At 45.7% G+C, this 21,617-nt stretch overlaps 1 protein-coding gene across 3 annotated transcripts; it reads left to right on the plus strand.

Moving 5' to 3' along the window:
- The first annotated feature begins 830 nt into the window (after positions 1-830).
- RBM17 (RNA binding motif protein 17) lies at positions 831-20,341 on the plus strand. 3 transcript variants are annotated; one of them, XR_014784226.1, is made up of 13 exons: positions 831-949; positions 1,115-1,256; positions 4,150-4,266; positions 6,120-6,286; positions 7,075-7,172; positions 9,402-9,458; positions 10,507-10,648; positions 12,031-12,182; positions 14,725-14,801; positions 15,137-15,235; positions 16,832-16,904; positions 17,469-20,142; positions 20,216-20,311. XR_014784226.1 is itself a non-coding variant. In XM_084809069.1 (12 exons), exons 2-12 carry the CDS (start codon positions 1,134-1,136, stop codon positions 17,570-17,572), a joined length of 1,209 nt encoding a protein of 402 aa, XP_084665195.1. In that variant the 5' UTR covers positions 831-949; positions 1,115-1,133; the 3' UTR covers positions 17,573-20,341. The 3 variants fall into 3 exon arrangements, 2 of the variants coding, with proteins under 2 accessions (XP_084665195.1, XP_084665196.1); XM_084809069.1 differs by having other exon boundaries at positions 17,469-20,341; XM_084809070.1 differs by lacking the exon at positions 20,216-20,311 and having other exon boundaries at positions 14,728-14,801; positions 17,469-19,129.
- Positions 20,342-21,617: the final 1,276 nt, after the last annotated feature.

Here is a 21,617-nt window from a genome sequence, read left to right on the forward strand (position 1 = left end):
GTCTGTCCTCCAATCGCCTTTTAAGGGCTGCATCTTTTCCCTTCTGTTTTTGCTGGGGAAGTTGTGTGTTTCCAGAAAACCATGATGTTTTTGTTGTTCTGAAGTTAAGTGTATTTTACATTTGCCGCTATACCTTTGTGCAAAGTGGTGTATATATATATCAGATGCCCTCACATTTCTTACACCCAACAACCAAGAACGGCTTGTGGCACCTTAAAAGGCTAAAGGGGCAATCCTCTGCATGTTTAGACAGAGAAAAGGCCTACAGCTCCCAGCATGCCCCAGCATGGCTGGCTGGGGCATGCTGGGAGTTGTAGGCCTTTTCTGTCTAAACAGGCAGAGGATTGCGCCCTAACCTGTGTTTTGCAGCCAAGGCTGGGCATAAAGGGTAGTATCCATTGTTCTACACAGAGTAGACCCGTTGAAATGAATGAAACAAATTAGTATGACTAACTTAAGTCCCATTCATCTCGATGGGTCCATCTACGTTGGAATAACAGTAGACACTTCCCTAGGCAACCAATTCAGGCAGCGGGGGAGGAGAGAGAAGAGCAACGAATTGCGCCTGCGCCCTCTAGCGGCTGTTCCGGGCAGCCGCTCCCTCCGCCGCGGCAGCTGCTCTCCGGCGCGGGCAGCCGCGCGGTCTCGCGAGCGTTCGGCGGGAGCTCCGCGGGAGGGATTTGACAAGTCTCGCCGAAGCCTCGCGAGACTCCGACGGAAGCTCGTCTCGCGAGGCTTCCGGGGTGGGGAAAAAAACTCCGCAGGCGGGAAGGAAAGCGGGCGAGTGTTGGCAAGTCTCGCGAGAGTCCGGCCGCTTCCGGCGAGCTCTCGCAGCCGGGAAGGAAGGTGGCGGCGGGCAGGCGGCGGCTTCTTGCCTCAGGCGGCAAGAAGCCGTTGGGGCCCGGGCCGCAGTGTAGCGCCCGCCTCCGTGGACCCCGCGGCCCGCCTCGTAAGACCCGCGTTTACCGGCTGCGTTATTTGTGGAGGGTTGAGAGGCAAGGGGCCCCCCTGGGGAGGACGCGGGGATTCAAAGACAGGCGCCCTGAGACGCCATGGCCTGAGGCGATGGAGAGGCGCGCCCCTGCTCACTCAGACCCCGCTTTTTCTTTCCTAGCCTCGGACTGGAGAAGAGAATGTCGCTCTACGACGACTTGGGGGTGGAGACCAGCGATTCCAAAACGGAGGGCTGGTCCAAAAACTTCAAGCTCCTGCAGTCGCAGCTGCAGGTGAAGAAGGCGGCGCTCACCCAGGCCAAGGTACGGTGGAACGGCGGGTGGCGGCGAAGCCGCCCGCCCTTCGCTGCTCCCGAGGCAAATGCTCCTGTTAGGGTGCAGTCCTAACTGCCTCTGAACAGGGCGGCTCCATTTCAGGCACAATCCTATGCGTGTGTAGACAGGAAAAAGCCCGACAGCTCCCAGCATCCCCCAGCCACGCTTTCCCCATGCTGGCTAGGGAATACTGGGAGTTGTCGGGCTTTTTTCTGTCTAAACACGCATAGGATTTCACCCTTAATGCATAGGATTGCACACTTTGTTCTGTCTAAACGTGCATAGGGTTGCACGCTTAACAGGTAATTTGGAGTAGAGTTTAAGTGATTTATTGAGCAACCGCTGCTATTTAACCAATATCAACAAATACTCCAGCACTTCTGGAACAAATGCTTAGGCTCAGGCGATGTTGACTCGTGCTTGTTCCATCACTCCGTGTTGAAATGTGCCTTGCATGTGTGAAACCAGCCATCGTGGTTTCAAGGATGGACTGAAATGTCTGTAGGGCAGCACGGAAGTGGAAGTTTTTGTTTACCTTAGTTCCAGCACTCTTAATTCCTATATTCTGTCTTTCCTCTTCTGTTCTCCTACTTTTGAAGTAAATATTATTTAGCCACTGACTTGGAGCCCAGAAATAATGATCTAAAAACATGAATTTGAGCTCTTAAGTTCTCTGTTGAACGAATCATGTGAGTTATTAACCTTAATACCCTGGGGGAGACAGAGTATTGTAGTTTGCAAGATTTCATCGCTTTCATATTGCTTTCAATATTTGAAAATCAGCCTCCAGTAGTACAGGGGCATATCATAGAATCCTGATTCTGCCAAAATCTGAGCACATGTTTTTGGGGGGTTTACATCCATGCAATTGCTTCTGGGATTGTGTTTGGAATGAAAAGATAATACAGAGAGAAAAATAATCATCAGTAACCCTTAGAATAAATGTTTCAAGTAGCTGCAGAAGTCTGTGTCTTAATCACAGATTTATATAACAGTTCATGAGCAATTAAAAGAAATTACAATACATTATGCGTAAACCTAAACCTCTTCGATCTGTGGCATCTAAATACATTATTTGTAAGAGGTATAAGCTACCAAAAGATTTTCCTTCTCACCGCAGGTGACTCATGCTACATGGCAGTTTAATAAAAAAAAAATCAATACGCAGATGAAAACTGTGGTTTGTTCAGGTGCACAGGTAGCATCTTGTCATACAAAAGACTTGTAAAATGGCTGAATCCAGGCTTAGGGTGCAATTCTATGTTCGCTAGACAGCGTCTAGACGGCCATTGTATTCTGCAGTTTCCGGGAACCGAGCTTGGAGCCAGTGCTCCAAGCTTATTTCACAGAAATCCAACTTCCCACCCCTGCCACCTCATAGGAGGTGCGGTTCGTCTCCAGTGCCACACACGGAACAGCAGCATGGAGCAGCCACAAAGGGGGCGTTCCTGGGGGTGGGGAGTGGAGGGGACCGCGGAAGCACTGTTATAACACTTCCTATGTGCTGTCCGGTCTCCTCCCCCCGGCCTCCTCCGAGGCACCCCAGTTAGACAGCCAGTATCAGATCTCTAGCTGCAAATGCAGGGCAGTCGGAGCGTGGAGGAGAAGATCCACTCTGTGCTCCGCTCACCCTGCATTTTATTTATTTAAAACATTTATATCTCGCCCCATATCATTAGGATCTCAGGGCAGCGTACAGATAAATTCAGTTCAGACTGTATAAAACAATAAACTTAAACAGCTAAAGAAAATTAAACCATTAAGCAACCTAACACCAATTTAAAATCTAAAATGACAAAACAGTGTGCTACTTTAGGGAATGCTTTTAGCCTTCAAAGGCTTTAATAAAAAGCCGTGTTTGAACTTTGCACTGAAATGAAACCAACGTCTGCACCAATCGAGCCTCCAAGGGGAGGGCATTCCACAGCCGGGGTGCCACAGCAGAAAAAACTCTCTCCCATATCCAACCATATTGTATGTCACTGGTGGGATGCAGAGGAGAGCTCCTCCAACAGATCTCAGTCCTCGGGCAGGCATACATAGGGGGGGGTGCTTCCTCAAATATCAAGGTCCCAAGCCACTTAGGGCTTTAAATGTGATCCCTAGCACCTTGAATTCTGACTGGAAGTGTTTTGGCACCCAGTGCAGTTCCTTTAAGACTGGTGTTATGTGATCTTTGCATTGGATTGTCAGATGCCTCCGAGTTCAGAGGCAGCCGATTATCCTCATAGGATTGCGCTCTTAGTCATACTTGGAGTAGAACCATTGAAATCAATAGGACTTTAAGTTGGTCATGACTAACACAAGTCCTGTTGATTTCAGTAGGTAACTGAATCTGGACATTTATGGTAAAGGTCTTAATACCTTTACATGAAGGGTAGTACCCTTACATTATGCACATATACATTTTCATAGAATCATAGAATAGTAGGGTTGGAAGGGGCCTGTAAAACCATCGAGTCCAAAAGGTGTCATAAAGATTTTTACTATGATAGCTTTTTTTCATGTAAACTTCAAAATGTTTATATTTTAGTTCAAATTACTCTTTTTTCCTGTGGGTAGTCTCTAAAAATATATATTCTCCCATTCTTGTTCTGGGTCACAACAGTGTTCTAAAAGGCTGTCCTTGGAAAAAGTGCTGTTTTACTTGAATTGCATCAGGAACATGTGAATATGAATAGATCTATTATAATAAAGACTTAGTGTTTGAATGCAGAAAGTTATAGGAAAGCTATTTTTGTATGAGAAATAAAATGTTCAAGCCTTGCTCAGCAATTGAGGGGTGGGGGAAACCATAGTTGATGGAGAACCTACAGAACAAAATTCCTGAGACTAAATGAAGTGGCTGCCTGTAATATGTTTATATTTTGGTGATTTTCAGAGTCAGAGGACAAAGCAAAGCACAGTTCTTGCTCCTGTGATTGACCTGAAGCGAGGTAGTGCTTCTGATGAGCGACAGATCGTAGATACACCACCTCACGTGGCAGCTGGCCTGAAGGTAAGACTGGGGTTGTTCAGAGGGGAGCCAGAATTTGAAAATACGGGCTTATAAAATAGTTCAGAGGAATCCTAAGTGGAAAGCAACCAGTGGCTGAGGGATTGCCTCCTCCCATACTAATGTGCTGCTCATTAAGATCAGGAGAAGAGGCCCTTCTCTGTGTCCCTTCTAGGATGATGCCATGGTTGATAGCAACAAGAGGTAAGGCCTTCTCAGCAGCTTCACCAGTATTGTGGATCACTTTGCCCCAAGTATGGGTGGCTTTTGCTGGTTGGGGAAGACATTTTTCTTCTGGCAGGCTTTTTTCTGCTAAGTGTTTGTTTGTTTATATTGTTTTTAAACATGGTTTCTGTTTCTGTATTTTTGTTGTATATCTTGAACATGCAGTTTTATACTGTGTTGAGGTTTGAAATTGTTGTGAGACAATCTGAGCAGTACATGGACACTAGGAGGGTTGGATATAAGTTGCATATAAGAAAAATTTAAAACATAGTGTAACTCCTGGGGCAAACAGCACAAGGTACTGTTTCATGATCCCTTCTGAAATTGATCACCTTAATAAAGGTGTTAAGTGACGGCACTGTCACAGGGACCTTTAGACAGCCTTTGTGAGACTGTAATCTTTTTACACCTTTGTAAAAGGCCCAGTATGGTTGTTTAAGCTGAATACCTGCTCAACACCGATAAGGTGATGTATCAGTTTTGGTTTCTGTGACTGTTTCTCTATTATTCAGCATTGATTTTTTAAAAATAAAATTCCTATACCAATTTCCACAAAACAGTTAAGCTGGAGAACAAGAATATAAGCATGATGTAGGATGAACCATTAAAGCTCTATCAATGATTAAAAAAGCGAACAGCAGCAGAAACAACAGTAGCTCACATACATCTATGACAGACAAAATCCCAATCAGTAGCATAAAATTTAAGATAGGTCTCCAAATGCTTGCCTGCAGAGTGAGAGAGATCTCGACACTGCCTAAAGCTGTGTGGTTCCTTTGACACAACTACTGAAAGGGTCTTTTTCCATGAAGTTGCCAAATTAATCTACCCAGAGTAGAGTAATGGGAACAAGGGCTCTTGCAAATATTTTTATGTGGGTAAGGGGAAGGTTCATATGCGAGGGAACGTTGTTGAAAAAGTGCCTGCCTGGGCCTTTCACAACTTTATAGGCAAGAAGCAACACCTTGAAATGAGCCCAGAAGCAAATGGACAAGCAGTGCAGTTTGGTCAAGATAAATAAAATATGGCCTGTACTAATAAAATGACGATAGAATGTCCCCACACAAACATACTATAAGACTGCTGTGTGGTGTAGTGGCTAGAGTGTTGGACTGGGAGCCCAGCGATCTGGGTTCTAGTCCCCACTCAGCCATGGAAACTCACTGGGTGACTTTGGGCCAGTCACAGACTCTCAGCCCAACCTACCTCACAGGGTTGTTGTGAGGATAAAATGGAGAGGAGGAGGATTATGTATACTGCCTTGGATTCTTTACGGAGGAAAAAAGGCAGGATATAAATGCAATAAAATAAATAAATAAAATAAAATAAAGTGCCGGGGCGGGGGGATTTCTGCCAGTTGTGGTGCAGAGCCGGTGGGCCCTTGGTGTGCAGTGGGCCCACTCCTAATCCCCTCTTCCCATTGCAGTTGGACACAGGCTGGATATGCATCCTGGCATATCTTATTTACAGAACATTTTGAGTGTAGCCGCAGTCTTGATTTGAGGGTTAAGTTTGGGTATGGTTGCTTTTCTGCGTGAAGGAGTTTGAGAGGAAAATTTGGGGCAATACTTAATTGGCTGCAGTTGAGTTGCATAGGTTTTATTGGTGGTGTCTCCCCTTTTCAATCCCAGGATCCTGTTCCCAGTGGCTTTTCTGCTGGAGACGTATTGATTCCTTTGGCTGATGAGTACGATCCTATGTTCCCCAATGATTATGAAAAAGTAGTAAAGCGCCAGCGGGAAGAACGACAAAGACAGCGTGAGTTGGAGAGGCAGAAAGAAATCGAAGAAAGAGAGAAGTGAGTTGAAGAGACCATAAGCCATTAAGATACTTGCCTTTGAAACCATTTTGATTGCATTGAAGTGTTCAGGAGCTGAATGAGCAGGCCAGCTGGAGTAATTCTTGATCTTGTAAAATCCCCTTAAACCTGTGATCCCATAAGTCACTTGCATGGACATCTTTACCATGGGATGTCATTGGCTCTCTGATACGAAGGCATGTAATTTTGCACCTTTCAAAGTAACTTTTCTTGGCATTTTGGGATCAATGTGCAGTAAACTAATATTGATTAGACTTTGGGGCATCATATCTATGTGCATCATATCTGGGGCTTAGTAAGGACGTGCTCGATATCAGGCATTCAAGCTGAAAGAAATTCCCATCATTGACAAGTTCTTAATGTTCAGTGTACTCTTGTAGCAAAATTGGCTCACCGATACATTAGATAGGAAAGGAATGTACTATAATGAAGTTGTTAGTGATGGGAATTATGCAAACTACAAACATCTGCAGAAAAAGAAACGGATAGTATTTACAGAATGCACATGTAAATATTTGTGTTGTAATTATCTGTAGGCAAAAAAATAGCCTGTATTGCAGGATTGGGGAACCTGTAGCCCTCCAGATGTTGTCAGACTATAGTGTCTGTCAACCTCATGTGCCATGGCCAGTGGTCAGAGATGATGGGAATTGTAGGCCCAACAATATCTGGACAGGCACAGATTCCTCACCTCTGCTGTACTGTGTAGTATTGCATAGTTATTCATGCTAGAGGACTGCCTTATTAATTTCTCTCAATTTCTCAAGGAGGCGCAAAGACCGACATGAGGCCAGTGGATTTTCAAGGCGGCCAGATCCAGATTCTGATGAAGATGAAGATTACGAAAGGGAGAGGCGGAAAAGAAGTAAGGAAATCTCTTAGTTACAGAAAGTGGATGTTGATCAAACACTGCTGTCTTGGGAGGATGTGGATCTTCTGCTTTTTCTGCAGGCTCAGCAGCAGCCAGCATGGGCAGTTGTTTTACCTGGCTTCACCCCCAGTGCCCACTGCCACTTGGCCACTCACCATCCCGTAGCAGCGCTCCTGCAGCTGCCAGCCTCCCCCTTATGCGCATTTGCTGGGAATGGAGTTACTTGCCAGTGGCAGTGGCCCACTACATCCCTGCTGCTGCTGGCTAATTCTACTTGCAGAGGGGAGGGTGGTGGCTGCCTCTCTCTCCCCATCGATCAGTCAAGTGTGCTCACATGGGGGCGGCGCTGAAATGGGCCACTGCCAGGTAAGCTCACTCACAAGTGAGTGCATGAGGAAGAATGGGAACCTGGCTGTTACAGCAGAACCACTGGGGGGTGAGAGTGGCGCCAAATGGTGCCTGGTTCTGTCAGGTGCTTGGTCAGTGCTGCTGGGGCAGGGCACATCCATTGAGGGGAGCCTGCACAGGGCCCTCTAAAACCTGCCTCAGACTTAGTTGCTGATTTGATCTCTTCATTGTATGCCAAGGGTGGCCGATGTCTATCTGGGGAGGCTGGATTGCCCACCTTCTAGCTAAGCTGTTCAGGGGCCAGACTGCTATGGGCCACAATGTCCTCCATTTTCCAGCCCTCCCTGATGCGCATGAGCCAGGAAAGGTCTCCCCGCCCCCAAACCCCAGCTGAACAATCCTTGTAGCATCCTATTGCTAAATGAGAGGACTGTCCAGAGCCTTCAGCAATAAAACAGAAGGCCACCTTTAGGGAAGTCTTGCCTCTTGCATTGGTTCTGAATCTGTAAAATGGAAAGACTAATGAGGGTGGCTGTGAAAAATACCAGGTTTCTGAATGTGCCATCTTAAATTGTAATCAGTGAGGAGGTGGGATGATATTTCAGAAAGATATTGCGCACTGGCCATTAGCATTTCTGAATGGACTCTGCAGTGCTTTACGTGATCAGTTTAAATGAGGGTTAATTGCTTTTGAGAATTGGAAATAAATCAAAATGGAACTCTTATAAAATGCATTTGCAGATGGTTTTTTTGCTTAATTAAATATGCTGTGTACTACTTGGCAGCATATAATCTTGCTGAAGTTTTCTTTTACAGCCCTAGCCTTCTACATTGATGGGAACATTGGAACTATGTTAAACCCACAAAGTCTCTGGTTTTTCTCCTTCCATTATACTCTCAATGTTGTATAAGGAAATGTGGCCCCTGGGTTGGTGCTGGCAGGTGGATAGAACAGGTGACTAGTCGTGGGGTGTAAGGAATTCTTCCTTAAGATACAACATAATTGAGTAACATCACGTTAAATGGTCCTTCCTGACTGTTTTATTCATGCTATGGAACCAGCTGAACCAAGCTTTCGGATCTGAAGTCCTTCAAGAAGCCCCATATTTTAGCCTTTAAGTGGGTCTGTTGGGTTGGTTGCTGTTTTTAACGCTAATAACGTGTTTCTCTAATTATTACATTTTTATTGTATTTTAATGTTTTACTGTTTTAATCAATTTTAATTGTTTCTGTAAGCTGCCCTGAGTGCCATTTTTTTTTTTTTTTTGGTGGAATGTTGGGGTACAAATGAAATAATGTTTCTCATGCATATTTTGAAGAAGGATGTCCTGATGGGCCTAGATTTTCATAGACCCTGAGCTTCTAGGGGCCAACCTGTAAGGACTGGCAAAAACTGGGTATTTGCCAGCACCAAACTGATACAATTCTGTTGCCACCTACCCACCCCACTCAGATGTCCCCCTTTGCTTGTGTGTGTGTGTGTGGGGGGGGGGCAGTATGTTGCAAAACTGGGGGGGGGATTCCACTAAGAAGCATGGTGGTCCATACATTTGGCCTGGGGCTTGCCACAGCAACCAATGATGGCCAAGGTTCAAAACAGGCTGACCTTTGGGGATACTGTCTGGCAGTTGCTGCCTCTGTGGGCGCTGGTACTGGCCGCATGGATATTTGAGCAATTTTACTATATGCAGAAGAAATCCTCGTTATCCCAGCTGACCAAGCTCCTAGCCTGTTGAACTTCCAGAGGGGTAGCCCTGTGAAGTCTTTTGCAGCAAAAACAACCAGCAGTCTTGTTGCATCTTAAAAGTGGACAAATATAACATAAGCCTTTACAGATTCTTGCACTCTATTTCATGTGGCTTGTTTCGTACGCAGGTATGGGAGGAGCTGCCATCGCACCGCCTACTTCTTTGGTTGAGAAGGACAAAGAACGTATGTACATTTAGCTTTTCTTTACATTTGCTAAAGCCATGGCTTCAAAAAAGTCTGTCTTCAGGGAATCTTTTCCAAAGATACTTGGCTGCTGTGGATGCCTGCCACAGAATCATTTATTGCAGGCTTCTCCAATCTGGTGCCCTCCAGCTGTTTTGGACTACAACTGTGAGAATCCCTGATCAGTGTTGGCTGGGGCTGAGGGTAGTTGAAGTCCAAAACATGGCAAACACCAGGTTGGGGAAGGCTGATGTACTGGTAATAGGCTTATTAACAGGCAAAGCCCAGAGTTTCCCATAGTGAAGAGTCACAACTCTTCAGGGATCCCTTAAAAGAAGAACTAGGATCTTACGTCCCTGATTTCTCCAGGACCAGTTACCTCAGCCTGGAAGTGTTGGTGCAGGGAATGGTGCTGGTTTGAGAGGTGGAAAAATATAGCAGAGGGGGGGATGCAGAGGTCAGGCAGTGGAGTGCAGGAACATTTGTAACAAATTGTGTTGTGAATTTATAAATTTTGAGGGATATTGCCTTCGTCTATGAGATGTCATGATATTATGCAGAGTATGTAAATAAGGACCTGATGCGAGAGAGTTGGTGGCATTCTTTTTGTAACTGCACATCAAGGACTTGTTTGTACAAACGTAGTCTGTGCCACACTGCAGTATAGTTATTTCATACTGGACCTCTTGTTGCCATAAGTGACTTCTAATGGGTTTTACGCTGCATCCACTGTATAGTAGGAAGATAATAGAGACGTGTGTAAAAGTCTAAGGAGCTGAGGTTTATGAGACTGCTATTAAAGTTATCGGTATAATTGAGTGAAGAAACATAATGCCAGCTGTAATAGAATTACAAGCAGGTTTGAGGAAGGAGAAAGGGGCCTATGATTTGGTTAGACAAAAGGATTCCGTTTTATTACTCTGGCAGTAAAGATGACCCTTAAAATGTGATTCTTCTCCATTTTCAGAGCATTTGTACTAAGGCGATGCACAGAGGTTCACACAATTACATATTTGGCTTAATGGTAAATGTCCTGTCGCCCTTCCAGCCGTTTCATCATTCCCATATGAAGAAGAGTCAAGGCCTCGTGGTTCATCTTCCAAAGCAGCCATTCCTCCCCCCATGTATGATGAGCCCGAAAGACCACGATCCCCTACAGGGCCTAGCAATTCCTTCCTTGCTAATATGGGGTGAGTATTTGTGGCCAGTTGATACTTCCTGCAAAATGCCACCAGAGGGCAGTCGTGAAGAGAAGAGCACTGTGGAAATGCAGCAGCCAAGAAGCTTTTGGCCCCGTAATGGCAACTTGCAGACGGATTTGCGGGAGGAATTCTTTTAGGTGGGTTTACCCCTGCCCTTCCCCAACCTTTGTTCCCTCCAGATGTGTTGAACTGCAACTCTTAACATTTCCAGCCAACTTGGCCATGATGGGAGTTGCAGTTCAGGACACCTGGAGGGCACCAGGTTGGGGAAGGGTGGTTTACAGCAAGTGAAGAATGATTGCTTTGGCATATATGTTTGCAAGCACTTTCTAATGAACAGCCATTTGGGCTGTTGAGGCCAAGCCAGAGGCCAAACTAGAAGCAGAGCTAAGATGTCTAGTTTTTTTAAATATAAACAAACTGGAGCCCCCAGACTGTTTAGGGATGGCACCCTGGGACACTCTCCCCCACGCCCTTGTGTATGTCTCCTTTTATTTGCCTTTGGCTCCATTTTATCTGGAACAAAAGGTATTAGCAGGAGGCTGAAATGGTTACCGTGGAGTTTGTGGGGCCCAGAGAGCTGTGATATCCCTGTGCATCACGGGCCAGGCTGTGGAGGAGAAAGGAGGGTGGTTTGTCTGGGGGCTTTATGGGGAGAGAGAACTGGTAGCAGACAGTGTGTGTGTGTGTGTGTGTGTGTGTGTTTGTGTGTGTATGGGGGGGGGGGTAGACTGCATGTGGATAGCTAGTATCTGGAATGACGCAGTAGCCTGGTTCCTATGTAATGACAAGCCAGAAACTGTCTTATTGTGTGGAAGGACTGTGCTCATGATTGCTGCCTGATGGTTTCCACTGCAAATGGGAGTGGCTAAACAAACCACAGAACTTCGGTCTGTGGATTTGTGTAGCGTTATGTGTGAACTGGGAACTCTGGCTTGTTGAGAGAGAGACAAGCCAGAGTTCCCAGTTCACACGTAACAATAAATAGGCCAAGGACGGAAGGGCTGTGCTTTCTTTAGCTGCAGCTGGAGCGATCAGTTCCTTATGCAGTCCCTGCAGAATAAGAGTCCTTATTTAAACATGTCCATTGCTACACTAAGCTTCTTAGTCTCAATCACTGGTGATAAAGATTTGTCTGCTCCCCCACATTTAGTGAACAGCTGCAGTTTGCTTTGGTATTTTAGAAAAGTATCTGCACCTTGTATTGCTTTCCTTCATCATTTCCAAATAAACGGTGGCAGTGTACCAGTTACCATTGGATTTTAATCATCAGATTGAGCCTCTGCCAAGCACGTCCATCCCATGTGATTTCCCATGTCCTCCACTGGTTGGGTTGCCCGCTGACATTTGATTCTCTTTTCTGTCTTCAGGGGCACAGTGGCACACAAGATCATGCAGAAATATGGCTTCCGAGAGGGCCAGGGGCTTGGGAAGCATGAGCAAGGTTTGAGCACTGCCCTGTCGGTGGAGAAAACGAGCAAGAGGGGTGGCAAAATCATTGTTGGTGATGCCGCCGATAAAGGTAACTGGGACTAGCTTCTCTGGAAAAGGGGGATAACCTTGTTCGCAGGTGGGCAGCATTGGATGAAGAGGTGAAGTCAGCGGGGTGACCTCTTACATTTTTATTAATAACTCATTTCCCCCCCCCCATATGTTTTCAGCAGGAGGGGCAAGAACTTTGCAGAGCAATTACTCCACACATGGCTGGCCCTGGCCACTCCACAGGTGGCTCACCAGCCCCATGGTGTCCCACCCACTTTTCCCTGCCACCTAGCTGATGAACCATCAGTGGGGAACAGATTACTGTTTCTCCACTGCTGTTAGCAGCAAGGAAACAGAAATGCTGATGAGGATTGTGGGGTATGGGGTTTAACCTCACCCTCTCCCCCAGTGATCTTGAATAGGTTTGCTGGATCTCTCTCCTCTCCCCCCGCCTCCCGATCCCAATCAAGAAAGCTGTTTCCTTATTTTATTTTATTTATTATTAAATTTATTAATCACCCATCTGGCTGGTCACCCAGCCACTCTGGGCGATGTACAACATACAATAAAAACAGTTTAAAACAATAAAATTCTACAATAAAAACATTTTCTAAAATACCCTAACCCACCCCAAATGCCTGCCTGAACAGCCACGTTTTTAATGCATGACGGAAGCTCATTAAAGAGGGGGCATGACGGAGTTCCCTAGGGAGGGAGTTCCACAGAGTGGGGGCCACCACAGAAAAGGCCCTCTCCCTCGTCCCCACCAGTCTAGCTGTCCTGGCTGATGGGACAGAGAGAAGGCCATCCGAGGCTGATCTTGTTAAGCGGCCTGTCTGGTGCTGCTGGAGGCGCTCCTTAAGATAGGCTGGGCCGGAACCATATAGGGTTTTAAAGGTCAAAACCAACACCTTGAATTTGGCCCGGAAAACAACTGGTAACCAGTGCAACTCCTTCAGCACTGGAGTGATGTGATCTCGCTGGCGGCTGCCTTTAATCAGGCGAGCTGCCGCGTTCTATACCAGCTGCAGTTTCCGAACCGTCTTCAAGGGTAACCCCACGTAGAGCGCATTACAGTAGTCTAAACGAGAGGAGACCAGGGCATGTACTACTGATGGGAGCAGATGGTCGGGAAGGAAGGGGCGCAGCCGCCGTATCAGATGGAGTTGATACAGCGCTGTCCGGCTCACAGCTGACACCTGAGCCTCCATGGACAGCTGGGAGTCCAAAATGACCCCCAGGCTGCAGACCTGGTCTTTCAAGGGTAGCCGTACCCCATTCAACACCAGGTCAACATCCCCCAGCCTCCTCTTGTCTCCCACCAAAAGTACCTCAGTCTTGTCAGGGTTCAGCTTCAGCCTGTTCCTCCCCATCCAGCCACTCACCGTCTCCAGACATTTGGACAGGGATTCTACGGCCAACCTTGGTGAAGATTTGAATGAGAGGTAGAGCTGCGTGTCATCCGCATATTGATGACACCGCACCCCAAACCTCCTGATGATAGCCCCCAGCGGCTTCACATAGATGTTAAATAGCATCGGGGAGAGGATGGAACCCTGTGGCACCCCGTGGCACCCCACAAGTAAGTGGCCACGGGTCCGAAACCTCCTCTCCCAGTGCTACCCTCTGGTACCTGCTGGAGAGGAAGGACTGGCGCCACCGCAATACGGTGTCTCCAATGCCCAACCCGTCCAGGCGGTCCCGGAGGATACTGTGGTCAACGGTATCGAAAGCTGCAGAGAGGTCGAGGAGAACAAAGAAGGAGCATTCACCCCTATCCAGAGCCCTCCTCATATCATCCACCAAGGCGACCAAGGCCATTTCTGTCCCATGCCCAAGCCTGAAGCCCGACTGAAATGGGTCTAGATAATCAGTTTCTTCCAAGTGTGCCTTCAACTGCACCGCCACCACCCGCTCAATCACCTTGCCCAAAAATGGCAGATTTGAGACTGGGCGAAAGTTGTTCAAAACTTGAGGATCCAAGAAGGGCTTCTTTAAGAGCGGTCTTATCACTTATGGCTAACAGCACCAGGGGACAGAGAACAATCTTGACTGGGATTTCTGGGGATGTCGGGGGAGGTTTTAACCTCTCCCCCATTCCTTGGGGAGAGAGGCTTTAATCTAGCCCCCCCCCCCCCCCCCGATCCTGCTCAAGATTGCTGGAGACAAGAAAGGGAGAGAGAATATGCAGGGGTAGGAGAAATGGGTGGGTGCATGTTCCACGAGCCCTGCCTGCCAGTGCACCGAACACAAAAGCATTGCCCACTCCTAATTTAACCCTCAGTCCCTGGGAATTTACTGAGCTTCTCTCTCAAGATCCTGAGAAATTGCCTTCCCTTACCTACATGCTTTGAAGGCTATCCTTGCTTTTGTAGTGGTTAGATGTGCTCTTTTTTGCCTTTTAATGAGAGCTGCATTTTTCAACCTACTGAAACATACCACTAGTACCAAATTCAGTGCTTGTTCGAAATTGCAGAACACCCACAGGCTCTCCCTATGGCAGGATAATCTAGAACAAGACTGCTAAGTGAAGTAATTATTTAGCATTTAATGTGGCACCATTACTTTTTTTTTCTGAATAGCAGATGCATCCAAGAAGTCAGATTCAAATCCCTTAACAGAGATATTAAAGTGCCCTACCAAAGTGGTTCTGCTACGGGTAAGTGCCATTTGCTTCGGTTTATGTGTTCCATGGATTGATGGCTTTAAGTATGTGGTTGGTATTAAAATGTCCAGAGAGGTTCATGCTTGAGGGAGAGGGCCTTCTTGGTGTGAGGGCACCCTGACTGTGGAACACTCTTCCCACTGAGGTCTGCCTGGTGGCAACATTGTTATCCTTTGGTGCCCACATTAAGACTTCCAGCCTTTGACAGCATATCATAGGGGTTTTCACCAGTCCAGTGATTTTTATTCTTCAGTGTTTTAAATTGTTTGCATGTAAATGGTTTTATGTTATGTTTTATAATCTGCCTGTTGAACTGTCTTTTCGTGCAGAATATGGTCGGAGCTGGGGAGGTCGATGAAGATCTTGAAGGTGAAACCAAGGAGGAATGTGAAAAATATGGCAAAGTTGGGAAGTGTGTAATCTTTGAGGTATTAGCATCATTTTCTACCACAAACCAGTATTCCTTTAATTTTTAGCCACCAAATGTTTATTAGGCACTGTACAATATTTTTTTTAAAGGGAGATCCTTGATGGAGGCTTACAAACTATAAAAATACAAAACATTAGGATGGAAGGGGGAAATTTTGAGAAATGGAACTAGAATGCCACATTGCTTTATTGGGAAGGGCCAAAAGTCATCCCCTCTCCAAGCTTAAAATCTGGAGGGAGGATAATTTTATTCCCCACAGTGTATGTGGGGCTGGTTTAATTAAAATATACGTAGCTTTTCGTTGTAGAACGCCAATACGCAACTCACTCTCTCTTGAGTTTAACAGTGTTTCATTAGGCACTACAATATCCTTATTTCCAAACGTTCAAAATCAAGCACTTGCAACAAAGCATCTCTTGTGTATATCAAGTGGAGTTTAAATATACAAGGCTATGATCCTGAATTAAAAGCTTTGCGTTGTTATAATGCACAGTCTGGCTCCAGAGTTGCTTCCAGGCTGATATTTCTTGGGTGGGATTTTTGGGGGGTAGTGTAAACTTTACTAACCTGATCACTTCCCACACCACTTGAAGCCCTTGAGATTAATCTAGTACTGACCGTGCTTTCCAGTCTCTGGCATATGTCAACCTGGCATCCACCCAATGATCTAATACTAGTTCATACAGTTCCTGTGAGTTTACATACCTAATGCTGGTGGCTCAAAAGTCATCAGGCAGGCAACCTGAGTCAGCTGAAATCTTGAGCTGAAAAGAAACCTTGGAGATAGTTTGCTCTGAATGCATCCCAGAATGGCCAGGGTGAGTTGTACCTAAATAATTCTAGCAAGTATTCATCCAGTCTGTATTCAGACACTTCCAGCAAAAGCTTCTCCCCTTCCCCATAAATTATATATTACTGTTATATCTTGCCTTTATTCCAAGGAGCTCAAGGTGTTGTACATTCTGTCTTCTCCCCCCCCCCCCCAATCTTCACAACAACCTCATGAGATAGGTTAACTTAACAAGAGGTAAGTGGCCCAAGGTCACTCAGTGGGCTTCTTCGCTGAATGTGGATTTGAACCTGGGTCTTGCCAGTCCCTAGTCCAATGCTCTAATCATGACAATGATTCCTCATTCTGTTGCTACTAACAGACCTAAAGGTTGAACCATTTGCTTCTTGCCGTTTCCTCAGTGGTTCTTTTTTATCCTTTTTACAAGAACCTCTTTAAGTGTTTGAAGACTGCTCTTATGTTCCCTCTAAAAAAATTCTTTAGGCTAGTACTTGATTCCTTCAACTGTCACAGTACTAATGAGTTCCTGATCATGAATAGGCCTTGTTTTCTTTTCCTCCAAATACTGCTCCAATTTCAGTAGCTGCCTCAGCTGTATTTAGTTTTGGCAGTTGCCATTTATCTAGCTCAGGCCTAGTGAAGAGATGACTGTTATTGATTTACAAGTGATTCCTCAGTACTACCAAAGGAGTGGTTTTGGGGAGAGGAAGGGAATTAGGTGTTACGGTGTTGTTAGGCTAGAGCCGATCATGTACTATATTAGTGCGAGATGTCCCTTGTTGCAATTGTGTGTGTTTGCTTCAGATTCCAGGTGCTCCTGATGATGAAGCTGTGAGAATATTTTTAGAGTTTGAAAGGGTTGAATCTGCAATTAAAGGTAATAATCTAATGATAAGTGCTTAACTTCTGACCCTGATGTATGAAGCATTATTCAGTTACATTTCTGATGATGTCAGGATAGATTTTAAAAATGTGTCTCTTAACCCATAACCTGCCTGAAAGCCATTGATTGGGGTAGATGAATTTTATATGTTACCCAGAGAGACTTTGTTCTCATTCCTCCTTTGTGTTATGTGAGGTGTCCCCCTTTCCTCAGTCAACTGTGAAGCACACAGGATTAAACACCCATTTTCATCAGACTTTTTAGATGAGGTTTCCTCTAAAGCAGCTTTATGCACTCCATATTTGTTGGACTACGCATGGACTATGCTGGCTGGGATATTATGGGAGTTGTAATCCAACACATCTGGAGGGCACCAGCTTGTGGAAGGCTGCTTCAAACAACCCCACTGGGTCTATGAATCGGGTATTGTCCAATTCTGAATTGGGCATCCTGCTTAGTATAACCTGATTCCCCCCCACATTCCATATAAGGGAACTATTTCTTTACCTAGTGATTCTTCTCTGTGTCTGATGGGTATATGTTATGTCTGGATTCCAGCGGTTGTAGACCTGAATGGAAGATATTTCGGAGGACGAGTGGTGAAAGCATGCTTCTACAACCTGGACAAATTCAGAGTCTTGGACCTCGCAGAACAAGTCTGATTTTACATTTTCCTAAAAACCAAGCACGGATGTATCACATCTGGCATCTCGCATGTTTCAGCTGCATGCTGGGAGTGGAACAAGCGAACAGCATCATTTCTAGCAAACTGGAAATAAGCCTGAATGGATTTCTCCTATTTAAGATCCAAGATTTTTTTTCCTTTGCTGCTCCAGAATCCTCTTGTACTTTGCTGATAAGCCAGTATTTGTATCAGTCTCCACTTTCCTCTAAGTGACAAAAGCTCAGTTTGTCACTGCATGAATGAAACCTGTGCTTCTGAGCTCTGAATCCCTCTCACTTCTGATTTAGTGGCATATCATAATTTGCCATCACATCCCGATTTGGCAAACTAGGATTTACCTCTAAATCAGAAGCCACAGAGGGAATTGAAACGCGGAAGGGGAAGAGTGTGATCATAGGGCTTGCTCTTTAGCACTAAATTGTCCTTTAGTGTTGCATCTGGCCCAGACTGTCAGGAAGGTTAGTGACTGTTCTCTCCCCACCCCAGCACTCTGTAGTGTTCTTGGAGCTAGATAGACCAGTGGTCTGGATTGGTGTAAGATAGGTTCATATATTCATGTGCTTTCGTAACCTGAAGTGACACTTCTTTTCTGAACTGTTAACTGTTAATGTTTTCCCGAGACTGAGAGTATTTCTCTTGGCTTTACAACAGAGAATCCAAAACTTTTTTTGGAGCTGAGCCATCTCTTCCTACCTCCCCCACTCCAAATATCCAAGTGGCAGTAGCAAAGTACCATAATCACCAATGCTTTCTTCCTCCTTAGCCAGGAGCTTCTTGGCTTTGCTTCTTTTATAATTATTGTTGGGATTTGCCTGGTATGTGACGGAAGAGCTACAGTCCATCTCCAACCTGTCTCTCTTCTCCTTTTCTACAGCCTCCTGTTAACTTTAAGGGTCAAAGTTACTTAGTTTTGGAGAAAAATACTCCCAGAAGGGAGATTGCTTTATAAAAATATAAAAAAACCAGACAGACCCTGAAATGCCCTCTAATAAATTAAGAAAGTGAGAAGAACGCAGCTCTGCATTCAGAGCCAGAATTCTAGGTGTGCATCCTGTAAATGGGCAGTTGCTTCACACAGGTGGTTCAGGACTGCAATACTATGGAGTCCTTGAATTTCAAATGCACCTGGGACACTTCTACAGATGTGATGACAAACCTAGCACTCAGCATACTTTAAAACGGAAAAATCAGCTTTGAGGTAAACATTCCACCGTTTTTGTCAGGAATGTTTAATTATTTGATTCGCATAAATTATGCTGAGTGTACCTACCTATATTTTATGTAGCTTTCCTGTTTCAAAGAACAAAGAGCCATGCAAGCTCCTATCCCTTGTTCCCCTAGAAATTCTGCTCAGTGCACACATACATATGGCTTGAGAGTTCACTCTTTCAAACTGAGCAGAAGCTATTTCACATTGAAAAACTTGATTTTTCTAAAATGTGGATGCTGACATTCTCAGGATGCTGATTCTGTACACACTTTGTCTGTGCTCTGTAATCACAAATACAACCTTGACACTAATTCCTCATCCCACACACTTATGCCCTATAGTGAATTTTTGGGGGCAGTTTGATTGTCTTCCTGCTATTGTAAGACCTGTAAGATAGTCTCCAAACTTTTGGGGCCCATTGACACATTTTGAAAAAGTGCCCTGGGCCCCACCACAGATTGGCTCCTCCATCTCCCTTAATCCCCTTACAGCAGCCAAACAAGTTGGGAGTGCCCTTATCTGAGTTCATGTGCATGATCGTTCACCTCGTGTGTGCACGCTGCTCACTCTGGCTTCTCTCTCTCTGGCTCTTTTGTCCATCTTTCTCTCCTCCTGCCCTCCTGGCTCCTCTTTATTTCTCCCCTCCCTCCAGGGCTCCTTTTTCTTTCTGGCTCCCCCCTCCAATCCCCATGCAAGTGAATGGAGCAGTTGGTGTACTTTGATCCAGCTGATTTTGGGTAGGGAGGTGCTTTTTCTCTACTTATTAGTTAATGGAGAATTGCCCCATTGGTTCCTATAGGGACGGAAAAAGCCCCCTTCCCAAAAATGAGATGGAGGGGAGGTCAAGTCCACCTTCCACCAAGGACCCTGTTGCCCCAAGGGTCCTTGGTGGGGGGTGCACCTTCTCCCCTCTGCAGCTCTTTTTCATCAAGGAGGATGTTTCTCCCCCTCGAAAAGCAAACGGAGGAATTGCTCCACTCCCTTGCAGAAGGGGGAAGCAGCTTGGCAGGTGCCTCAGCCTGGTCTTTGGGGCACAGTGGTGCCTGTGGGCACCATGTTGTAGACCCCTGCTGTAAGATGTAAAGGGTCAAATAATGCTTTCCTAAACTGCACTGTAATGGTTGCTGGGATTATGCAGGAGGGCATGGAGATTTCTCTGCAGACAAATCTTGTTTTCTGTTGGAACGCAACACCAAAGTAGGTGCACTTTGTTGTCTCCTCTAACTGCAACAGACAGCATCTCAGTGCGTATATCGTTTGAACATGCAAGTAGTTAAGAGTGAGGTAGTTGTATATGAGCAAAACTACCAAATTTAAAGCCTTAATGACCACACTGGGTTTGGATCCAGGCTTAGTTGTACTTGGAGTGGGCCAGTTGAAATCAGTGAGACTTAAATTACTATAGCTAAGTCTGGATCTAACCCAATGTGCAACTTGCCAATGTACCTGGTTTGCCTGCTCTAAATTCTGCAGAAAGAACGTAGCTTGCAATAAAGCTAAGAACATAAAGAGCTGTGCTGGATCACAGCAAAGTCCTATCTAGTCCTTCATCCTGTTTCCCATAGTGGCCAACTAGATGTCTCTGGGAATTATGAGGGCAATAACTTACACTTCTGTTTGTTCCCCAGCAGTTGCAGAGCTGTGCCGCCTCTGAATCTGGAGGCAGCATATAGCCATCATAACTAGTAGCCATTGTTAGCCACCTTCTCCAGAAATTGAATCCCCTTTTAAAGCCATCTAAAATAACGGCCACATTTCGTAACAGCAAATTCCAGAAGTTAAGGATGGGCTGTCTGAATAAGTGCTTCTTTTACAGTCAGGGCCAGAAATATTGGAACAAGGATAACTATTTTGGCAGTTGGCCTCTGTACACCACCACACTGAAGTTGAAAGGAAACACACCCAGATGGGAGCGAAGTCAGGACTTTCAGCTGTAATTCAAAGGGTTTGACAAAAGTGGGGCACTAACCAGGAAGGACAGCCAGTGGCATACACACCCAGTGTTGGTGGCGCATAAGTAATGGAACGAATGGCTGACAAGCAGCTGCATGGCCAGTTGTGGCCTGTTTCTTGGGTACCCCATGACCAATCAAGCAGATAAAAGGCCTGGAGGTGGTTCTGAGTGTTACATTTGCATTTGGTAGCTGTTCACTGGAACTCCCCACATGAGGTCCAAAGAGGTGTCCATGCACATGAAGGAGGCCATCATTAGGCTGAGGAAACAAACCCATCAGAGAGATAGCAAAAACAGTGGGAGTGGCCAACACAACAGCTTGGAATATCCTGAAGAAGAAGGACTTAACTGGCAAGCTCAGCAACAGCAAAAGGCCTGGAAGACCACGGAAGACAGCTAAAGTGGATGACCACAGAATTCTGCTCATGGTGAAGAGGAACCCTTTCACAACATTTAGCCAGGTCAAGAATGCTCTTGTGGAGGTAGGCATGTCATTGTCAACATCTACAGTCAAGAGACTGCTTTATGGATGTAAATACAGAGGCTTCACAACAAGGGGCTGGTAACGCTCAAGAACAGACAGGCCAGATTAGCCTTTGCCAGCAAACACCCAGAAAAGCCAGCCCAGTTCTGGAATAAGATTCTTTGGGCTGATGAGACCACGATTAACTTGTACCAGAATGATGAGAAAAGTATGGAGAAGGAAAGGAACAGCTCATGATCCAAAGCATACCACATTATCTGTCAAACATGGTGGAGGCAGTGTTATGGCATGGGCATGTATGGCTGCCAATGGAACGGGGTCACTGGTGTTTATTGATGACCTGACTGCTGATCAAAGCAACAGGACAAATTCTG

Source organism: Heloderma suspectum, chromosome 7, assembly GCF_057233095.1.
Source record: "Heloderma suspectum isolate Gila_16-S chromosome 7, 16-S_ref, whole genome shotgun sequence".
NCBI classification, from domain to species: domain Eukaryota; kingdom Metazoa; phylum Chordata; class Lepidosauria; order Squamata; family Helodermatidae; genus Heloderma; species Heloderma suspectum.